A 22,527-nucleotide genomic window follows, 5' to 3' on the forward strand; every position below is an offset into this window, starting at 1 on the left:
TGGGGGGCCGGCGCGCCCGGAGCCTGTGCCCCACAATGGGAGAGGCCACAGCGGTGAGAGTGCCTCGTACCGCAAAAAAAAAAAAAAAATGCTTTGGGTTAGAGGTTGGCTAGGGTAAGCTATGATTTATTAGATTAACTGGGACAGGGGCTAGGCTCCTAAGGGTTAAGTATAGCTGAGAGGAGATGAAGGTTGGTTGTGTAGGGTGGGAATTTACATTCAAGATAACTATGAGTACATGAAAGAAGAGAAATAGGACAGTAGCAAAGAGGAAAGTAGGACAGTAGGAACACATTTCAGATTTCAGGAGACCTAAATATGTCTCAAGTTACCAGTGAAGAAAGTGATGCTAGAAAGAAAGGGGTGAAGAATGGGATCACAGGTACTCTATGAATCAGATAATCTCCTTAGAATAACCAATATGGGATCAACCATAAATCACGAAAAGGTAACCAAAGGGATGCTATTTCTGTGCCAATGGGATGCAGTCTCACCTAAAATCTGACTGTCCTCTAACCACATGAAGGACCCTCCCTGCAGACCCTGGGCACTATGCCTCCCTGGGAAGGGTGAGCCGTCCCACTCTGAGAAACATTTCCTCACTAGGCTACCATTTTGTAGTGAGAGAAGATATTTCAGCATTTCTGGGGTAGAGAAATGAGTCCTACCTATACCAGGGCCCAGAAGTACGACCCTGAAGGCCTCCATGGGGAAGCTTCAAGAATATGTAAATTCAACCGCATGTATAGGTTCATAGGTGCCTTTTTCTGGATGGGGTCGTACAGCTCTCACCTGATACTTCAGAGGTCAGCAGCCAAGCACCACTGATCTAGAACAGGAGTTGGCAAACTTTCGGCAAAGGTCCAAATAATAAATATTCAGGGTTTTGTGGGTTATACCTTTTCTGTCACAACTACTTAACGCTGACATTGTAATGTGACAGCAGCCACAGACAGTGAATAAATGAATGGATGCATCGGCATATTAATAAAACTTGATGTTTAAAAACTAGCTATCGCCAGATTTGACTGGAGGGCCCATCATCATTTGCCCTGATGCAGAAAGACCCTCCTGTGCAGGACTCCTGGGCACTCAGTGGGCACTTCTGTCTTGGTGCACAGCCCCATCCTCCAGATTCCCTGCCATCCACCTTGTTGCTTCCCCCTGGCTCCTCCAGCCATGGCTGGAGGTCTTATGGGATCTTCAAAAGTTGATTCCAGGAATATTAAATGAATGATAAAGGAAATTTAAAAGGAAAAAAGAATTACCTAATTATGGGGTTTTTTTTTCATATTTCCTTGGATGCTACGAGAACATTAGGTGCCCCCAACCGTGACCTGATTTTGTTTTGGTGTTTTGGGGGGCATTGCTTATCACTATTGTATTTAAATAAGTATTTGTGTACTTGTTAACATTTTCCTCACCAATTATGTGAGCTACATGAGGGTAGGAAAGATAATCATCTTGATCACAGCTGTATGTGTCTCCTAGCCTAGTACAAAGCCTGACACAAGTACTTAATAAATATTGGTTGAAAGAATGAATACATATATTTTTACGTAGTTGTAATTACAGCAGGTACAACTGCTTATCCTCCTTTTTGTAAACATTATATCGAATTTCTACAAGGCTAAATGATTATCATTTTTAATGGCCACATACACCAGACCATGGGCAGACCTACCACAGACTGTTTAAACCCACTTTCCTACTGAGCAGTGAACTGCCTGCAATGATTCATAATTATAAAGCATGCTGTCAAATGCCTTTTCCACATATTTATGGATCATTCCTTAAATACACTCCTAGGAATCTACCTTGGTCACAGGGCAGGGGCATCTCAAAGGCTAATGAAATACACCACCCCAGAGCTTCAAAAGGACAGTGCCTTGTCACTACCCTCCCTAATGAATGGGGACACTGGTGTTATCACAACTTCAACATTACATATCATTGTTTAAAAACTGTTGCCGGGCTTCCCTGGTGGCGCAGTGGTTGAGAATCTGCCTGCTAATGCAGGGGACACGGGTTCGAGCCCTGGTCTGGGAGGATCCCACATGCCGCGGAGCAACTAGGACCGTGAGCCACAACTACTGAGCCTGTGCATCTGGAGCCTGGGTGACCTCCAGCTGGAGGGAATGGCCAAACTATTGTTCGCAGCTTTGCAGGAAGCTGTTTGAAAGGGTCATTGAAAAATGATCTTACTAAATCAAGCTGTACCAATATTTTTATTTCCTTTCATGCAATGCCGTGTTTAAAGGCATTAGATGGGGTCTGTTTATAAAGCCTGGGAAACAAGCCTATGTGACTTAAGTTCAGAAAAACAAAAGCGTCCTGCTCTTAAAGCACAGAGAACAGAGAGAGTAGGGTGGCATGCATCTGTCTCAGAGCAAGCCTTTGCTCTTGGTGTCTAATGGATATCTGATCAAAAAAGCACATCAAATCCAAAACACTTTTTCAAGGAAATGTCACATATCCTGACATTTATGCATAATAAGCCACCTTCTCAAGGTTCTAACAGATTTTTAGAAAAAGAAGCAATTATTAATTGTATGGTTTATAACATTTTTTTAGTAAATGACAAATCACTGTCACTTGTCTGGGAAATGGCTTTATGTGGTGTTGGTGGAGAAGAGACATTCAGAGACTTGACCTCCCAGGTGTCCCCAGTCTCCACCCCAATCAATGGCACCTGAATTAAAACAAAGAGCATTTGAAGAGGTTAAAAACTGGGACTCTACTGATCTATGTATGGGGTTCACTGGGCAGGTGTTCACCATTCTCCTCTCCCTGCAGGTGAAACACAGAAGCCCCCAAACCAGTAAGGATCACTGGAGCAAGGAGCAGAGAAAAATCTAGAAAACAGAGCATGAAAAGGAGAATTTTCCCCTCTTCACAGTGTGATCAAGGACCAATTGTGAAACCCAAGACTTTTAGAGGAAGGCACCACAGAAGGAATAGAAAGCAGTTTTATGGGTAACGAAAGGGGCCCAGGCCTCCGAGGAAGGCCCTCTGCCAGGTCCAACAGCCAAACAGAGGCGAGGTTGGGAGGGGACCCCGGCACTTCTACAACAGACTCTGTGCACTGCAGAAACCCAGAAAGCCTCGGCACTTCCAAAAATGGACAGGCTCTCTACCTAAAGCCAAGGAAAGCACAAGTCAGGCAAATGGCTGGTAATTTTTAACTGAAACGCTAAGATCACAATAACAATGTCTAATATTAGGGAGAAAAAGCACTACGAGTCTTATTGTCTAGGAGACTCCAAAACACTGCTGCTGCCTTTTAGCCTTTTATATTATGTTTTACATAATATAAATATTTTACTGGTCAGGTTGAACCTGCAAGTAGCTGTGAGGGAAATGACCCCTTCAGAATAGCTTCCCTCTTATAAGAGAAAGATTATCTGTCTAGAAGTGACCAGTCCTACCATGGTGGGACCTCAGGAGTTTAGTAATTGCAACACCCGAAAGCACGGTGCTATTTGAAGCCCAGCTGCAAAGACAGTTAAAGAGGTGTGAGGTTTGCAGGATGTGTGTTTAACTGAGGTCATTCTTGCTGGCTCTACCTATTAAGTTAAATGAGACTATTTTCTTAATGAAAGGAAGAAGCAGGCAAACTAAAGGTAAAATCTGGGTTCTTACCAAATATCATACGGTATCACTTATACGTGGAATCTAAAAAATGATACAAATTAACTTATTTATAAAACAGAAACAGACTCACAGACATATGGTTACCAAAGCAGAAGAGGGGGATGGATAAATTAGGAGTTTGGGATTAACAGATACACACTACTATCTGTAAAACAGATAATCAACAAGGACCTACTGTATAGCACAGGGAACTATATTCAATATCTTGTATAACCTATAATGGAAAAGTCTGAAAAAGAAGAGGTATATATATATATGAATAACTGAATCATTTTGCTGTACACCTGAAACTAACACAACACTGTAAGTCAACTATACTTTAATTAAAAAAAAAAAAAAAAAAAAGAACGGAAAAAACAAAAAAAACCCCAAGAAAACAAAAAAAAACTGGGTTCTTACAAATAGACTTATGGTGTTTACTTCACTTTTGGTGTGAAAAAAAGGAGCTTGATTGGCCACAAAAGCAAAAAGCTGACACCTCAGAGGTTCTCTGTGAAGATGGTCTAGTCAACAGCAGAGATGGTGATAGTAAATGTTACTCCTCAGGGAGAACTTCTTAGACTTTGGTGCACAAGAATCACCTGGGGTCTTGTGAGAATGCAAACTGAATCAGGAGGTCTGGGTAGGGGCTGGGACTCTGCGTTTCTAACAAGCTTACGATGCTACTGGTCTGCAGACCACACTTTGAGTAGCAAAGCTCTACGGTCCACAAAGATCTTTCCTTGTGGTTCTTTAACTAGTCAGGGTGGATGAGAATTGAGGAGTAAAACAATTACTTGTAGTGAACACTGAGAAGAGAATTGGTTTTGGAGGAGTAACTTTTTAAAAGTTTCAAAAACATACAAAGAATCTTCATATATAGTAACCTGGACTTAGTATGTTTTCATGGCTGGATTAAAGAATTACCATGAGTAATTAAGAATTAATATGAGTGGAGTGCTTTGGCATTTAGAAAGCCCATCCACTGCACCGACTCATTTGGTTCTCATGTCACCTCTCTGAGGTCAGGCAGGCAGCCCCACCCTTGTCCTACCTGTGTTACCAACGAGGCTGGAGGGACGTTAAATTCAGAGCCAGAGCTCAGACACCTCACACCTCCCCCTCCCCCCACCACCACTGCTTGGTGCTTAAAGACTTTATTTGCTTTAGTGCCAACCAGCAGATGGACCACTAATCCGAACATTTTAAATTCTATAAATAAGATAATATTGTTTGGGTGCTTATCTCTCTAACCATTTTCTTCTACGTTAACCTTATAGATTCCAATTAACGCCCATAGCCACATACTGGGGAAGAGTCCTGAGCCACCCAGGGGAGCAGCTTGGTATGAGTTGGGAGGCCCGTGGGGTGGCACTTCGGCCTCCTCGGCACCTGCCCAGCCTGCTTTTTGGAGCCCACCACACAGACCTTGAACCCATAACTGGCAAAAGATCCCCAGCTGAGTACTTGACTTGAACGTAGAAAACCGAGACACACTGGATAGCTCCTTCCAGGGCTTAGGTGGGAGGGAGTTTCCCAGTCCTCAGAAGTAGTCCCCACAGGGGCTCAAACTCATGAACTAGCCTATTAAACAGAAAAAGCGTTGGTTTTGGAAATGAAACTATGGGGCTCAAATCCTTACTCTGCCACTTAGGTAATTTTCCTCTGGCAAGTTCCCTAACCTTGCTGCCTCAATTCTACCATCCATAAGCCCAGATAAGAACACACACAAGCAGAGATGGAGGGAAGCACAGCATCTGGCATGTGGGTGGCGTCCTGTGTGCGGTATTTCCAGGCACAGAAAGCCTGCTCCAGAGCTTGGCCCACAGCAGGGCGAGCCTCTGCTTTCACTCAATTCTGAAAGAGCCAAGCAAGAAAGAGTTTGCAAGTGTTAATGGCCTATGAGCAATGTGGGGCGTTTTCATTAAAATTTTGCAAGGTTCACTGACTGTTAAGAACACAAAATAACAGACCAACTCTGCTATAAATGCTGTCTCTGGTGACAGGGAGTTGAGTTTTTCCTGTGTGTGGCACTCTGCTCTAAGTTTGTAAATCTGGGGTAAGAGGAACAAAATATTTACCTTTTCCAGGGCCTCTCTGTCAAGTAGTTCTTGCACAGCTAGCAGCTTGATGCTGTAAGAAAAAATTAAAACCACACTTAAAAACAAAACATTTTATATCACCAAGCATCAGACAAGTCACAGGAACAAAAGTCTGAAATTTTAGCCTGCATTTCTGCATCACCTCCCACCTCAAGGTAACCTTTGGTTTGAACTGAAATGACCATTTGAGAACTATTAAAAATGTTTCTAAGTTGTAAAAGTGATTTTACCATGTGATCCAGCAATTCCACTTCCGGGCATATACCCAGAAGAGTCGAAAACAGGGACTCAAACAGTTATTTGCACACCCATGTTCATGGCAGCATTGTTCACAAGAGCCAAAAGGTGAAAACAATTTAAATGTCCATCAATGGATGAATGGATAAACAAAATATGGTACACATTTTATATATGATGAAATATTATTCAGCCTTAAAAAGAAGGAACTTCTGGGACTTCCCTGGTGACGCAGTGGTTGAGAGTCCACCTGCCGATGCAGGGGACACGGGTTCGTGCCCCGGTCCGGGAAGATCCCACATGCCCGCGGAGCGGCTGGGCCCGTGAGCCATGGCTGCTGAGCCTGCGCGTCTGGAGCCTGTGCTCCGCAACGGGAGAGGCCACAACAGTGAGAAGCCCGCGTACCGCAAAAAAAAAAAAAACAAAAAAAGCAAAACAAAAAACAAGAAGGAATTTCTGGCACATGCTATGACACAGAGGAACCTTGAAGGCATTATGCTAAATGAAATAAGCCAGACACAAGAGGACAAATATGACTCCACTTATATGAAGTACCTAGACTAGTCAAACCCAAAGAGACAGATAGTAGAATAGTGGTTGTCAGGGGCTGTGGGAGGGAGGAATGGGGAGTTATTATTTAACGGGTATGGAGTTTCTGTTTGGGAAAAAATTCTGTAGTTGGTGGTAATGGTGGCACAACAATGTGAATGTACTTAATGTCACTGAATTGTATACTTACTAATGGTTGAAATAGTAAATTTTATGTTACGCACATTTCACCACAAAAATTTCTAAAAGTAATTGATAGTTGTTTATGTAAGCAACCTGAATAAATTCAGAGGAATATAAAGAAGAAAATAGTTGCCCACGTTCAGCATTAATCTTCCCTTGATGTCCCTTTGATGAAAACAAACAAATAGCTTAAATCACTCCTTATGAAGAGGGTCTGATCAGCTGCTCATTTGTTACCGTACATGGATTGAGCCCTACTGTGTGCAGGTAGTCGAGGGCACCTGATGACTATGACCTGCTCCCTGCCCACGAGGAGCTCACAGCCTCTTGGAGGCCACAGTCAGAGCAGAAGAGGACCAGTAGGGTGCCGAGTGGACTTTCTGGGGCACAGAGGGGAGCCCAGCCCGACCAAGGTCAGAGGTGGCTTCCCGCAGGAGGGGCCGGGTTAGCCTTGCCAGGGGAGGGGACTGGGGAGAAAGGTGACCCGCAGGGAGACAGCGGGGGCAAAGGCACCAAGGGGAGAGAAAGGGCTCGAGTGTATACAACTCATCAGTTTCCAGTTTAGGGGCCAGAGTCCAGACTGCAGCGGCAGCTCAAGTGAGGGAATTCAGGCGTGCGAGCAGGTTTTACAGGGGAGGTATTTTCCCTTTTGTGACAAATTGCTTTTGAAGTGTTTGCGGACGCAGTGAGCAGGCAGCCAAGGCTGGACAGGCCAGCACGCAGGAGGAAGCAGGAGCTCAGCGAGACTGTTTAGGGGTGGGTCAGCTGTCGATGGTGTCATCGTGTTCCTTCCCCACCCAGCTAATCTGCTTGTGGTCGCTGGTCACTGTGTCCCCACCAACCTGCACAGGTTCTCTGAAGCAGAAATGGGCCCCATCTGTACCACACACCTCCATCAAAAGGGGTTATTCCCATGATAAGATTCACCTCCATCTACAGAATTCTTCAAAATCTCTCTGCACAGCTAAGCAAGCACTGTCCAACCAAATGCAAAGGTTTACTTTAAAGCAACTTCAGCAAGTGCAATAAAGGTTTTCAAGGCCTACAGGAAACCACCACCACTACCAACAACAATTTAGCCGGCATCAGAGCTAATGGACAGGACCCTGGGCATTCCCTCTTCTCCAATCAGTGACTTTCCTTCGTCTCTTGGACGGGTTTGCTTTTGTTGTTTCTCTGGCTTGGAACAGTCTTCCCCAAGATCTTGACAACACCGACTGCATCCTATTGCATCATTTCAGTCTAAGTGCAAATGCTGCCTCTTCCAAGCAGCATCCCTGGTCACCAGGTTCGTTTTTGGTTTTTTTTTTTTTTTTCAGTGCACTTACTGGTACCTTAAAACATTTGTTAGGGTGCTTTTGTCTGTTTCCTCCCAACCAGCACTGGAAGCTCTTTGACGCTGGGAGCTCAAGGGTCTTCTCACTAGATCTGCAGTGTCTATAACTGACACAGGAAGGACAGTCAGGAATATATACTTGCCGCCAGGCAGGGCCCAGGGGCTTAGAGGCCAAGTCGCTGTCAGTGTGGACAGCTAAAATCACTGGCAAGCCTCAGTTTCTCCACCTGAAAAGGAAGGCCTCCAGTGAGATGACTGTGTGTATCTTCCCCAGGGTGAACGGTGCTATGTGCATTTGTAGAAATGTCTGCCAGGATGTGTCTGGTGGCAGGTCAAAGCTATTGGCTATCAGTGCACTCTGATTCCCAGTGCACACCTCTAGATCCCAGGTTATCAATTTGGACAGCAAGTTATAGGCTAAGGAGACTCCAGTTGTAGATCAAGTTTCAGAAGCTTAAATTACTTCTGAAATAACCACTGGAAAATATTTTTACTGGAGGAATTTTTAAAATAGTCTCTCATTCCTGCCCTTCTCTATGGTCATGAAGCCCAGTTTAGGATCAGGTATCAGATATCGACAGGTTAGAGAAAAGGTTTAAACACGGTTAATACACTCAACTCTCTTCTCCCTATTCGCAAAGATACTACATTCAAACCACTGTAGAACATGATCTGAAAACCAACAGTTTGAGGCTTTGAATGAAGACGAAATTAAAACAACTTCAGTTGACTCTTCTTAGTCAAAACCTGAAGGATATTAGTCCCTGCTCTCACCAGTTTACCTTCCTCTTGAACGGCAATGGCAAACACTTGGCATGTACACGCTCCGATCCTCTTTACCTCTTTCCACAGAACTCACCCCCTTTTAACCTAGATACAGCTTCAGAATCTTTCTGAACTCTCCAGTGAACCACAACCAATCTACTCAAGTTGACATGTGAGATTAAACCAATTTAACTTCTGCTCTAAAACCAATACCAAACAGGGTTCATGTATTGGGTAGGGGCAGAAAAAAAATAGAAACCTTTTCACACTACTAAAACCCAGCAACACAAAGGAGAAAAGATGGAGAAAAGAGGATAGGACACTCAAATCTAGATGGTTTGAGTTTCAAAATGGAAACAATACATGTTAAACAGGAGTTACTCCAACAGCTGCTCATAACATTGGATTTCTTCAGGAAGTTGTGGTTTTTTCCTCCTTAGAGCTATAATCTTTAAAAGTATTCGAGATGTTTCCTGTTATATAGCTATCCTACTGTTAGTTCTTACCTTATTGGAAACTCTTCAAGTCTGGAGTATTTATTTCAGTATTGATGGTATCAGATTCTTCTAGCACATCAGATACCCCCTGGGAGGAAATTTCACACACACGAAGACGCAACGAGCCCATTTCCCAAATCCTCCATTCGACACCTCTAACTTCTTACCCTGGAAGGGAATCTCATATCTCAGTTTCGACTTTGCTCCCCCTTCCCTCCCTTCCTTTTCTCCATTTCTCCCTCCTTCCTTCCCTCTTTCTGTCCTTTTGCTAATTCCACAAATATATACTGGCACCAGACACCAGGAAAACAAAGATGAATGCAATATGGTCCCTGCCCTCAAAGGGCTCACAGGGGCTAGGATGCTGCTAGGGCACAAGCCCAGGGAGGTATGTCTCTCTGAGACTCTCCTGGGTTCCAACGTGGACCAGCAGAGCTGAGCTAAACAGGGCATGTCTCTCGGGTGGCCTGGTGCTTGGTCAGCATCCTTTGAAAGCAGCAGGGCTCCCATCAGATGGGAGCTGCAATTTCTTTTTTGCACTTGACTTTGAGAAGACAGGCAAATCACACAAAAGCAGCTGACAGCCGTGATTTATTTAGAAAAATGGCCATTTCAAGGCCAAGTTCTGAAGTCAAGATGGGCAACACTTAGAAGGACCTAGAATGCATGCAATTAATGTTTGCTAAGTAAGCTACAAGGAGGTGAGGCGCTTGAGGGCAGATGTCTTATTCAGCTGGATAGTGGCTAGCACAGTGAGGTCTGTAACGTAATTTGAAGTGGTGATGGGGAAGGTGCCAGGCAGACACTGACAGCAGGGAAGAAAAGCAGCAAAGTTAAAGGGACAGAAGACGGAGGGCACCTCTGCAGCCTGGGGGTGGCTTAGAGCTGCAGACTGAATGATCCTCAGGGACCCCTGAAAAGGCAGATAAAATGTAACTCTCTTGGTGTAGCAAAAGCACTTAAAGAGTAAACTCCCAACTACACAGAAACTCACGCTTCCAGAACAGCTTATGAGCTACAGGGCACCAGAATCAAGAATTCACGCTCGCTCCCTTTCTCTGAGGATTCTGGCACTTTGAGTTTCCACTGCATTTATTATAGTATAGTGCATGAGATACAGCAGATTTCAATAAATGCAGAAAGGGTGTGATACAATGGAGCCACACATTCACTGCGCAGATAAGATATTTAAGGGCTATGTATTATGTACCAGGCACTATTGGATGTTGAGGATACGATGATGTACAACAATACAATGATACAATGCAGCCTCTGCCTTCAAACTTCTGAGTGTAAGGGAGGAACCAGGTAAGTAATACATGAGCCACGTGAGGAGCGCTCTCTAGAGGCAAACTCGGGGTGCTTTGAGGCCCTTTGCAAGAGCATAATAAAGCTGGGAGGCTTCCTGGGAAGTGACTGCTAAGCTGACACCTACGGGCTTACAAGGCAGAGAGGTGGGGTGGCAGGAATAGCATGAGCAAAGGAACGAGGTGGGAGGTCAGGCACGGCCCCACAGGGACTGCACACTGACCAGGGAACACAGGGTGCCTGGGGCATGGTGCAGGTGCTAAAAGATGATTCTGCAGAAGCAAGCCGGGCCAGGCCTCTTAGAGGGTTTGTTAAGCCATATTAAGGAGTTTGGCCTGTACTTTGGGGGCAAGGAGTGGCCACCGATGATCTAGGGCTGTGGTGTGGTAGAGGGCCCGGGACACAGAAGATGCCCAGTAAAGGTATAAAAACGGCTCGGGGGGGGGGGCATAATTCAATAGCGACAGGTACCACCATGTTCATTGCAGCACTATTTACAATAGCCAGGACATGGATGCAACCTAAGTATCCATTGACAGCTGAATGGGTAAAGAGGATGTGGTACATATATACAATGGAATATTGCTCGGCCATAAAAAGAAACAAAATTGACTTATTTGTAGTGAGGTGGATGGACATAGTCTGTCATACAGAATGCAGTATGTCACTAAGAGAAAAATAAATACCATGTGCTAATACATATATATGGAAAAAAAAAAAAAAAAAAAAATGGCTCTGATGTGGAGAAGGGATGGGGGCGGGGAGGCACGGGGGACAAGACAGGAGGCAGCAAGACCTGAGATGGGGCCCGGGAAGAGATGATGGAGGGTGGTGCAGGGAAAAGGCACTGAGCTAATTCCAGACAGATCAGGAGCTGGCAGGACCTGATGAAGAAACAGATATGAGGGATGTGAGGGAAATATCCTCGCAGCTCCCGGCCTGTGAAACTGGGGGCTGAAGGGACCATCTACTTGGGTTGCTGATGGAGAGTTATGTCTTGGACACACTGACTTTGGGGCTTGTGGGATCTCTCAGTGGGGTGTGAACAGCAGCTGGCTGTCCCTCAGCAAGTTCTGGGCTCTGGGTGTGGACACCAGGAGCACAAGGACGGTGCTCCTGATGTCCACATCCAGAGCCCAGGAGACTGTGCAGAGGGACTGAAGACCAAGGGCCATTGCCACTTAAGAGGCAGGCAGAGGACTTCCCTGGTGGCGCAGTGGTTAAGGATCCGCCTGCCAGTACAGGGGACACAGGTTTGAGCCCTGGTCCAGGAAGATCCCACATGCCGCAGAGCAACGAAGCCTGTGTGCCACAACTACCGAGCCTGTGCTCTAGAGCCCGCAAGCCACAACTACTGAAGCCCGCGCACCCAGAGCCCGTGCTCCGCAACAAGAGAAGCCACTGCAATGAGAAGCCCACGCACCACAACGAAGAGTAGCCCCCGCTTGCCGCAACGAGAGAAAGCCCGTGCGCAGCAACGAAGACCCAATGCAGCCAGAAATAAATAAATTTATTTAAAAACAAAAAAGATTTACTCTCTAAAGAGGCAGGCAGAGGAACAGGGCCTGTCAGGGAAACAGAGAAGGAACCGCCAGGAAGGTGGAGGGAAAACCCAGAGCACGTGGCCCAGGAGCCAAGGGGAGACGGCGATACAAGAAGTCGGGCGGGGGGGAGGGGGGCAATGGCTCTGATTCTGAGGAACGCCAGGGAAGTTGGGCCCTCCCCCTCCCCATACGGTATCATCAGAGGATCCAGCTTTTCTCCAAGAGCATCATCACCATTTGCAATGATTTGGGGAAAAGTAAAGGTCAAGGAAGTCCTAAACGGTGCCGGGGTGATTTTGTTTTGTAACAGTATTTCCACAACCTCTTCTGAAGGAGAAAAGGGGAAGGAGTGTGAAATTCTTGAGGACACAAGCTCTGTGCCCAGTGCACCAGCCCAAACTGTCCCCAGGCCTGGCAGCCAGGCCAGTGCACCTTCAGCAGGTGAAGGCGGGGCCAGTGGCCACCGGCAATGGCCACTCTCTACTCACGTGCCCCTGGGTGGGGGGACTTATGAGATTTCACAAAATTCAAATTCAGCAACCGTGTCAATCCAGCTGTCTGAACACGTCTCTTCCTCAAGGAAGGCTCCACATTACCTTCCCCTGAGCAAAGTAAGGAAGACTTCTCTCTTTTGATCACCAAATTTTAGAAGATGCCATGGGTGTTAGGTTCAGACTCATTTCCCCTAATGCTTTACTGTCTTCCACCACTGGCTCAGGGTTGGGAAAACATAGTGGGGCATCAGACTCTGGATGCAGGTGGGCGCACACCTGGGAAGAAAGGACCGGCTCCCAGGGAAGGCAGGGTTCTTCTCACATGCGTCCTCTGCAGCATTTCATCCCATCACTGCCAAACATGCTTGCATCTCGTTGTTCCTCTCCAAAGCCAAGTGCTGAATTATTATATTAGCACCAGAACAGTCTACATAGAATTTAGCTTGGGTAACTCTTCCTGGCAGGTTTGCAAGAACTAGTCTGCAAAACAGTGGGCAGGAAACTTCTCTGATGACAGTGCCGTGGTTTTTGTTCTACTCGGGTTTTCGACTGCTTGAATCAATTACAGTAATTTCCATTTCTTAGAAATTTCTTAGAAGATTGTCCAATCCATTCAGATCTTCTAATTTTGAGCACAGAATTGTACTAGTAATCATTTTTAACTTCTGCTTCTGTGGTCATGCCCCCTTCCTCATTAATGTGTACAGGTATTTTTTCTCATTTAAAAAATGAGATTTGTGAGAAATCAGTCTACTTTGTTGGTCTTCTGAGAAAATCAGCAACAGGATTTATCAAGCCTACCATTTTTTTCTAATTAATTAAGATCAACATTTATCTTCATTAATTCCTTTCTCCAACTTCCCACTGTTTTCATGAGCCCCTCTGCTTGCCTTCTTAAGTTGCATGTTCATTTATTTAAATGATTCCTTATATACAAAGCCATGAATTTTTCTCTCAGTAAGTATTTGTCCTTGCTTCAAATTTCCTTATTTAGCCTTCTTGTTACTTTCCATCTAGTCTGCAGTTGCAGATTTGGTCTCTTACTGGACTCCACAGTATTCGGATTGTGCTTTTCTCTAAGTATTTGGGTTTTAAATTTTATAATTTTGTATTTTCTATAATTCTAAGTCGACTGTGGTTAGAGCAAGTACCCTGTACCTTTCCTGCTTTTAAAAATCTATTCAGGGACTGCCCTGGTGGCACAGTGGCTGAGAGTCCGCCTGCCAATTCAAGGGACATGGATTCAAGCCCTGGTCCAGGAAGATCCCACATGCTGTGGAGCAACTAAGCCCAGGCGCCACAACTACTAAGCCTGCACTCTAGAGCCTGCGAGCCACAACTACTGAAGCCCATGTGCCACAACTACTGAAACCCACGTGCCTAGAGCCCATGCTCTGCAACAAGAGAAGCCACTGCAATAAGAAGCCTGCGCACCACAACGAAGAGTAGCCCCCGCTTGCCACAACTAGAGAAAGGCTGTGCACAGCAGCGAAGACCCAACACAGCCAAAAATAAACAAACAAACTATTGATACATTTTTTTGGTCTACTTTATGATGAGTTTTCCTTTTCTATTCCCCAGTGTTTCGGTAGTTCCAGAACTTGTTTTTGGATCTCCCAGTGTTTACCTGTAAGTTTTTCATATTAGGGGATAGGGAAGAGCTCTGGAGTCAGTCGGCCTGGGGTTCAAGTTGTATCACCTACTGGTGCAGGATCTTAAGGAACCTTAAGAACAGTGGGTGGGGGCTTCCCTGGTGGCGCAGTGGTTGAGAGTCCGCCTGCCGATGCAGGGGACACATGCCTGCATACAGAGGTTCATGCCCCGGTCCGGGAAGACCCCCACATGCCGTGGAGCAGCTGGGCCCATGAGCCATGGCCACTGAGCCTGCACGTCCGGGGCCTGTGCTCCGCAACGAGAGAGGCCACAACAGTGAGAGGCCCGCGTACTGAAAAAAAAAAAAAAAAAGAACAGTGGGTGGGAGGGAAAGGATATGGCATCTACACCTGGGGCCTTGAGTAGAGATGATGAAGGTAAAGTTTGTAGCATGTTGGTTAGCTCAGAGTTAACCTCCAAAAATGGCAGATATTGGTACCAATACTATTCAGTCTTTCTTTAGCCATTAACACTTCTCTGAAGATTAGAATAATAAAGGAAATAACTTTTTTTGTTACCAACACCATTTCAGACAAGCAACGTAACAAACCTTTACCTCCTCTTCCCTTTTTGAGCTCTGTTAACAACACTCCAGGGTGTAGACCCAGAACACAGGCATACTGTTGTCTTTCCATTCTATAGCTTATTTAAGAACAATTTCTGACATTTGTATTTGTTTGATCCCCAGACTTATAATAATTTAAGCTGCTCTCTAGGTTTACCGATTACAGTGCCTGTGCTGCCTATTCTTGAGCTCTATTCTGCTTTACCACTTCGGCTTCTGCAACGTATCTTTACATTTTAAAGAAAGGAACATGCTAATTTTCCCAAGCCCTTGCATGTCTGAGAATGTCTTTCTGATGGGCTTCATACACAGAAGACATCTCAGTCAAGTATAAAGTAGTTGGGTTACAACATAATCCCCAAAACTTTATAGATGGTTTGGCAAACTTACTTGATAATCAAAAGAACTTTTTTTTTTTTTTTTTTTTTTTGCGTTACGCGCGGCCTCTCGCTGTTGTGGCCTCTCCCGTTGCGGAGCACAGGCTCCGGACGCGCAGGCTCAGCAGCCATGGCTCACGGGCCCAGCCGCTCCGCGGCATGTGGGATCTTCCCGGACCAGGGCACGAACTCGTGTCCCCTGTATCGGCAGGCGGACTCTCAACCACTGCGCCACCAGGGAAGCCCCAAAAGAACTTTTAATGTTTCAGATTCCCAACCCAGATAGGCATGAATATATCTGAACTTAAAAACTAACAAACAAAAACTCCCTTGTGGCCTAATCTGACAGGTTCAGTAGACACAGACTCTTTGTTATAGAGAACAGATCTAAAGTCAGCTTGATTTTTATTATTCTTTTCTCTGTTTGGGCACTTGTGAAATGTTTTTTTTTTCTCCCCTTTATCCTTGTTATTCTGTATTTTCCCCCGGGTATGCCCCGATGTGGGCCTCTTTCCCCTGAGTTTGTTCAGAATATGGTTAGTGAGCTCTTTACATTTATACACAGTCTCTCGTCAGCTCAGGGAAGTATCTGATGCCAATAATCACGAACACTGATAAGCTGAATGTGGGCTGTCAGTTCCCTCTGCCACATCTAAACCTTGTCTCTCTTTCTCTTTCTTGTATTTTCCAGAATAGTTTCTCAAGTTTCTTTTTCCTGAACCCACATCACTGGTTTGATTTTCCATAGCATTTGTATTAGTATTCTGTGACTGCTCTAGCAAATCATCACAAACTTGGTGACTTCCCACCACAGAAATTTATTCTCTCACAGTTCTGGAGGCTTGAAGTCTAAAAATCAGTATCACTGGGCCGAAATGAAGTTATCAGAACAGCCGTACTCCTTCTGGAGGCTCTAGAGGAGAATCCATTCTCTGCCTCTTCCAGCTTCTGGTGGCTGCCAGCATTCCTTGGCTTGTGGTCACATCGTTCCAATCTCTGCCTCTGTGGTCCCAGTGCCTTCTCTCTTATCATCAAATTTCCCTCTGCCTATCTCTCACAAGAACACTTGTGATTGCATTTAGGGTCTACGTGGATAATCCAGGATAACCTCTCCATCTCTCAAGATCCGCAAAGTCGTTTTTTGTCATGTAAAGTAGTGTTCACAGATTCCAGAGATTAGGGTACGGATATCTTTGTGGGCGGGGGCATTATTCAGCTTCCCACACATTACTACTCTTCTATACTCCTGCTAATTTGGATTTGAGCTCTGCTGCTAGATTTTATTTCCTCAAAACCGTTCTTCATTTAATCCATATCTTTTTTTTTTCTTTCTGTTGCCTTTTCACATCAACCCATCTTTCCCTTATGTTTTTCTGTTCCTGTTCCAGGGAGGCCATGTCTTTTTGTAGTATACTGAGGATGCCACACATTTCCCCGAAATTCTCTTCTGGAGCCTGTTGTAGGTGATTTTCTAAAAGTAGACACTGCTTCTGGGTCTTTAGAAGCTATTGCCTTTACTTTGTCTTGCAGGACTTTTCCACACAGTCTTTATTCATCCTTGAATAAGGAAAAAGTTTGCCCAGACCAATGATGAAATTTCAACAGACGTTATGAGTAGGTTGGCAGTGGTTCCATTTTCTGTCCACCTTCATAAAGGATGTGTCTCCTTCCTGTACCCACTATGGGAGGGGACGGGGCAAAGGCACAGCTGCCAGTGATTCAGAAACCTTGCTCTAGCAAAGTTCATCTCCTCCTCAGAGACTGAATCAACTCGAGACAGAAAATGCTCTATTTTCCAGCATGCACAGCTCCCAGAGCACCCTCCTTAAAGCACTTGGCTTTGGGGGAGTAGACTTAACTGGGATGCACTGAAATCATGCCCGTTTCCCCTATTTCCCATCTGATTTTATTCCCATGTTTTCTTTCTCTACATGGATACAGGCGGGAAAAAGAGAGAGAGAGAGAGAGAGAGAGAGAGAGAGTGAGTGAGAGAGAGAGAGAGAGAGAGATGGATTTACAAAAGCCCACCTCTGAGGCCTGTAGCTGAGTAGGGGCAAAAAAAAAAAGAGGCCCATCAGCTGGAATTTGCTTCAAGTACAAGAGCCAGGAACTAAACAATAGAGAAGGTATAAACTATAGTACCTTCTGACTTTTCTCAGGGGTGTGGGGCATGGTTCCTCTCCATGAACCTTCACAGCATGAGCTACATCCTGGACAGAGCCCCGCGGTCCAGCTGTCTTCTCACCGCCATCAGCTGATGCTTCCAAGATCCTGGCATTTGTCAATCCTTCTTGGGTTTTTGGCAGCCTGTTGTTACTTTTCTGTGTCATCATAGGTGTATCAGGAAGGAATCAGGAGGAACTGCAAGCCACACGGCACCTGGACCCAGGGTGGAGCCTGTATCTTTCTGATGAACAGGAAGACGGTTTCAGAACAACCAGATGCTTCGAGACAGTGTCTCTGCAGGGCAGGATGATGTCTGGTCTCCTGTTTTTAGCAACTGGCTTGTTCAGCAGATGGAAAGACTGGCTCCTCCTCAAACTGCAGGGTTCTGCACCCTGCGTGTGAGGAAAAGTTTCCCAAAGGGAATCTGTTTCCCTGAGGCAGGTCCGGCTCCTCAACCTTCTGGGCTTCAGGCCTCCAGGCTCCTGAGTTACCTGGCAGGCATCCCAGATCCTCTGCTCTCAGGAAGCCCCTCTGTGAAGAATCAGGACAGCGCCCTCTGGAAATCTCCCCAAGCACAAACCACTGGAATTGCCAGAGGCGAGGAAGCCTTGACGTGAACTGAAAAGCAGCTGAAGATGATCAGACCCAATGCCAGACAGCCGGACAGTGGAGGGGAGGGTGGCTCCTGGTGGAGACTGGGAAAGGCTTTTCCAAGCCACAGTGTTTTCAGCAGCAAACTGCCTATTTCATGCCACTTTTTAAAAGGCTAAAACATTTGGCCTAATCTAAGGTCTGAGGCCCCACAGGAAAGCCCATTAGGAAGTTAACAGCATGGTTTAACTGCAGGAGAGAAAACTATAGTAGACTGGGTGATTTTAGTCCTGGGAAATTTGGAAGAAAAGACACAGGAACAGACAGAAATGTGGACAGAACCAATGAAGGGGAGAGAGAGGACGCTGGTAACCAAGTGTTTTCCAGATGTCAGGTGCTCTGCTATGGCCTTATTATGTTACTTCACTCACACCTCAAAGTTTTTCCTCCCCGACACAGCTATAAAAAACTGCAGATTCCAAAGCTAAAGAGCAATCAGGAATTTGGATGGTACAAAATTAGTTTTTCTTACTCCTGGCTTTGGGATATTTTATTCTCAACTGAAGAGGCATGGATTTCAACTCCTATTTTACAGCTTCAGAGTGATTTTTGTGGCTTGTGCAAGGCCCACACAAGAGCTAGGAATTGAGGGAACTGAACCCTGGTCTGTACGATTTAAAAGGACTCACTGCTTTTTATTCATTCAACAAATATTTACTGAGTACTCACTGTGTGCCAGGCATGGTCCTGGCCACCAGAGATAGAGCAATGAACAAAACAAAATCTTTACTCTCGCTAAGCAAAAGCAAAGTGGTCATTCAAAGCCGGGCTCAGGGTTCTGGCTGGTACCTCCTGATTCCATTCCAAACTTTCTCCCCAGTGTCACATCCAACTGGTGAGAGATGAAGCCTTAGACCTTGGATGAGGTTCTTGTTGATCATTTTTAATCCAAGTGGTTATGATGACATAGGTCCAGACGTCCCTAAACCAAGGGGGCTTTCAAGTTGGTACCACTCACCTCCCTAATCCAAGTGAATTGGGGACTTCTTGTAACTTGAGCTTTCCCCCTCAATTTTTTTCAACACATGTTTACACAAGAAGGAGACATCTGGCTAATACAATCAGAAAACGCTGCAAATATCATCAGAAGATAATTTTTCCTGCAGGAAGAAATACTTTTCACCACCCTCCCCCAACTGCTTTTCCTGAGCCCTTTTCGGTTACAGTATTCCTTGGCTTTCACTGGGGGAGGTATAAGAAACAACCCGATCAAATGCACTTTTGTATCTACAGTGGGGACTGTGTCCCCCTCCTGAATGACCTCGCCCGGCAAAAGGTGAGGACTGCAGCTGACCCTGTTCCCCTCTGCACTTTGCTTTCCTGTGGTCTTCCTGTAGCAACTCGTTCAGAACCACGTGGGGTGTGTCTCCAGGGGTGATCTTGTCTTATCTTAGTTCCCTATCTTCCCTTGCCATTCACTAGGCTTCCTTCCAACATTTTCATCTTTTGCATTTGTAGGTGTTTCTCTATGTGTATCCAATCCTGTGGGAATGGAGGCAACACACACACACACACACACACACACACACACACACACATTTTTTTCAATGCATGCTGGCCAGCTCTCAGGTCAATAATTAAGGGTTCGGGGTGGGCGGGTTTGGTTCCCCACCTTTTTGTATTTGGGGATTCCTGTGGGATTCCATGTTACCTATTTTCTGTGTAAATGTCACAAGTTTAGGTTTTGCCATCTAGTTGCTCTTTTTGTTCCCAGTATTTTAACTATGATTTTTTTTTTTTTCAAACCTTCTGGAGAGTTTAGAGAACTGTGCAGTGAACACCCCCACACACACTTACCACCCACATTCCACAACCATTAGCATTTTCCCATATTTGCTTTCTCACACATTCTTCCAAACCGTCCACCAATCCATCTTGTTTGTTTGTTTGTTTGTTTGTTACTGACGCATTTCAAAGGAATGTTGCAGCCCAGTGGTTTGGTTTCTGATATATCACACAAAGGCTGGCCTCAGAGTAATTCTTCCTCTCATTTTCAACTGACCCGCTCCCTACAGAGTCCAGTCCCCAGGGTGAAACTCCACCCCACAGCTCTACTGCAGACCCGGATCAATGCTTCTCGCCCAGGGCCTTCCTCTCTGGCTCTCTCTTAACGCTTTCTTTAGCCCCTCCTGACCTGGACGAAGTCTCCATTCATCCTCACCCCACCGTCTAATGTTTCCATCCTAAGCGTGTCGAGCCACCACGAAGCGAGTATTTCTAAAGCTCAGCTTTACATTTGATCACATATTTTCAGCCGAGAAGAATGGCATTTTCACGCAGTTCTCGGTATAAATGATCTCTCCGGGTGCACTACCAAAGGAAATGAGACCAGCTCTGCTCTTGACCCCTCCAGCCCATCACCCAACTCTTAGGAACAGGCAGAGTGGCATTTGTGCCCAGTGAGGCTTACTACTGCTGCTTTCAACTGCCACTGCCACCGTCTTCAGAACCTAGTTACTTGTTTCATTTTTCTGGGATAGAGCAAGAATGATTAACTGAATGTGCAAGAGAAAAAAAAATTTCCACTCTCAGAAAACACTGGAAATTAGAAAGTTATCTGACACAATACAGGGTCTGTGATTCCAGCTTAATACTCCAGCCAAAATTCTTTATCTGGCTTTCAGTTCTGACCTTTCACCTCTTGCCAAGGTTTCTCTTCCTTTTAGGCCAGATGAAATTCACTTCTGGGCTTTGTCAGAGGCAATGGCCTCCTCATTAATCAGTAAAAAGCAAACGTTCATCCCTTTTTGTAATGCAAACCAGCCAGTTAGATGTTCTGGGAAGGAAGTTGTTTAAAGCAGCAATTATGGGGGTATATTTCACAGGAATCTTTTATTTATTGTTTTAAAAGAAGTCATTTACAAAGCACATATTTATTGCAGAAATTTTAGAAAATACCAAAAAAAAAAAAAAAAAGAGAGGGAGAAAAGTAACATTAACCATAATTCTGCTACCTAGGAATTACCATTATCATCTTGATTTATACCCTTTTAGACTTAAAAAAAGTGAATACATATAGTTTATACAATTGGAATCATAATGTTTATGCTGTTTCTATTATTTTTAAACTGCCACTAAGTTATAAATTATTGTCATTATTATTAATTGACATGATTCCATGTCATTAAGTATTATGTAATTTTAATGAAGATATATATAGATATAGATACAAATATAGATGTATGCTATAATTAATAATCCTTGTTGGACATCAAGGCTGTTTCTAATTTTTCACTGTTCTAATTATCATTTTGGTGAAAAACTTTGAACATACTACTTTCTGCATAACTTTGTTTCAAACAAAAAATTTCCAGGAGGTCAAGAGCTATGTGCATTTTTAAGATTTAAAAAATTCTGCAAAACTGCTTTGCAGATTTAGACTTCCACCAGCAGTTACACAACCTACTCCCTTGCCCTGAGTTAATTTCTGTAAATCCTCCCTCATCCAATAGGTGGAAAAGGTGTTGTTATGCTATTCAAGTTTACATTTATTTGACCACTAGAGAAATGGAACATTTTATTGGCATTTTCAACTCTTCTTTCATCAGAACTAGTGAATGATGGTGCGGGGGTCAGGGACAGTCCTGGGGAATGTCTTCCAGCACTTATGAGTCACACCGGAAGGCCCATGAGAGTTTTAGCAGCCTGTACAGGGTAATCAGTAAACAACCAGACCTCTGTAACTTAGCTGAAGTTCTGGAACCATCTCCCTCCCTCCTCTCCTTTGTTAACTGGATATTCTCTGGAGACACCAGAACAGTGTATACAGAAATTTTAGATTCCCAAATATTCTTGATAAATAACTACTTTCAATATTTTGTCCCAAAAGTTTTACATAGAGGCCCACTGGCTGGAAATAGTATGATTAAAGCCCTCTCATGGGAGAGAGAGAGAAAAAAAAAGAGTATTTGGAAAGATTTAGTCATTGGCTCAAAATCATGTGAATAAACTAGAACCAGAATGAAGGGCTCCCATCTTCCCTGTGGTTTTGGAAGCAGAGGAAGATTTACCTTCACAAGTGTGCAAGATGAGAACGAGTTTAGTTAGACTGGACACAAGTCTGTGGTGTCAGGCACAGTGCAGGCACTTACCTGCTGTTGCCTCTCACCCAGGAACAGCCCCAACGGGGGACGGGGCGGGTCCCAGCTCCCCAGAATCTACCCACAACACTGTTCAACAACGCAGAACAGTCTGGAACACAAATCCCAGGCAGCAAGGCCCCCAAAACATCGTGTCTACAGGCTTTTAGAAGGCCATTGACCACCCCACTGCAGGGGCAAATGGGCACTTCCTCTTTGCTGACCGCCTTGGCTATCTGGGAAATTTTAACCCCTGGTTTCTGGGGTCAGCTTCTAATATGTGGGGATCTGGCTGGTCTCTGGATATCTGTCCCTCTGGATTACGAAGAGGAGAAAACCCACTCTACCTCTCCAGCAATTAACATTTGCTGCTGGGGGTCCATACTGT

General features: G+C 44.9%; 1 protein-coding gene across 1 annotated transcript in view; it reads right to left on the reverse strand.

The window, feature by feature from the left end:
- The window catches only part of EEPD1 (endonuclease/exonuclease/phosphatase family domain containing 1), a 111,937-nt gene that overhangs the window by 32,537 nt on the left and 56,873 nt on the right, over positions 1-22,527 (reverse strand). Inside the window, exon 2 of the mRNA XM_007446117.1 lies at positions 5,715-5,766. Coding sequence (XP_007446179.1) covers positions 5,715-5,766 — 52 coding nt within the window. The remainder of the gene's footprint in view (positions 1-5,714; positions 5,767-22,527) is intronic.

This window comes from Lipotes vexillifer, unplaced genomic scaffold, assembly GCF_000442215.2.
Source record: "Lipotes vexillifer unplaced genomic scaffold, Lipotes_vexillifer_v1.1 scaffold822, whole genome shotgun sequence".
NCBI classification, from domain to species: domain Eukaryota; kingdom Metazoa; phylum Chordata; class Mammalia; order Artiodactyla; family Lipotidae; genus Lipotes; species Lipotes vexillifer.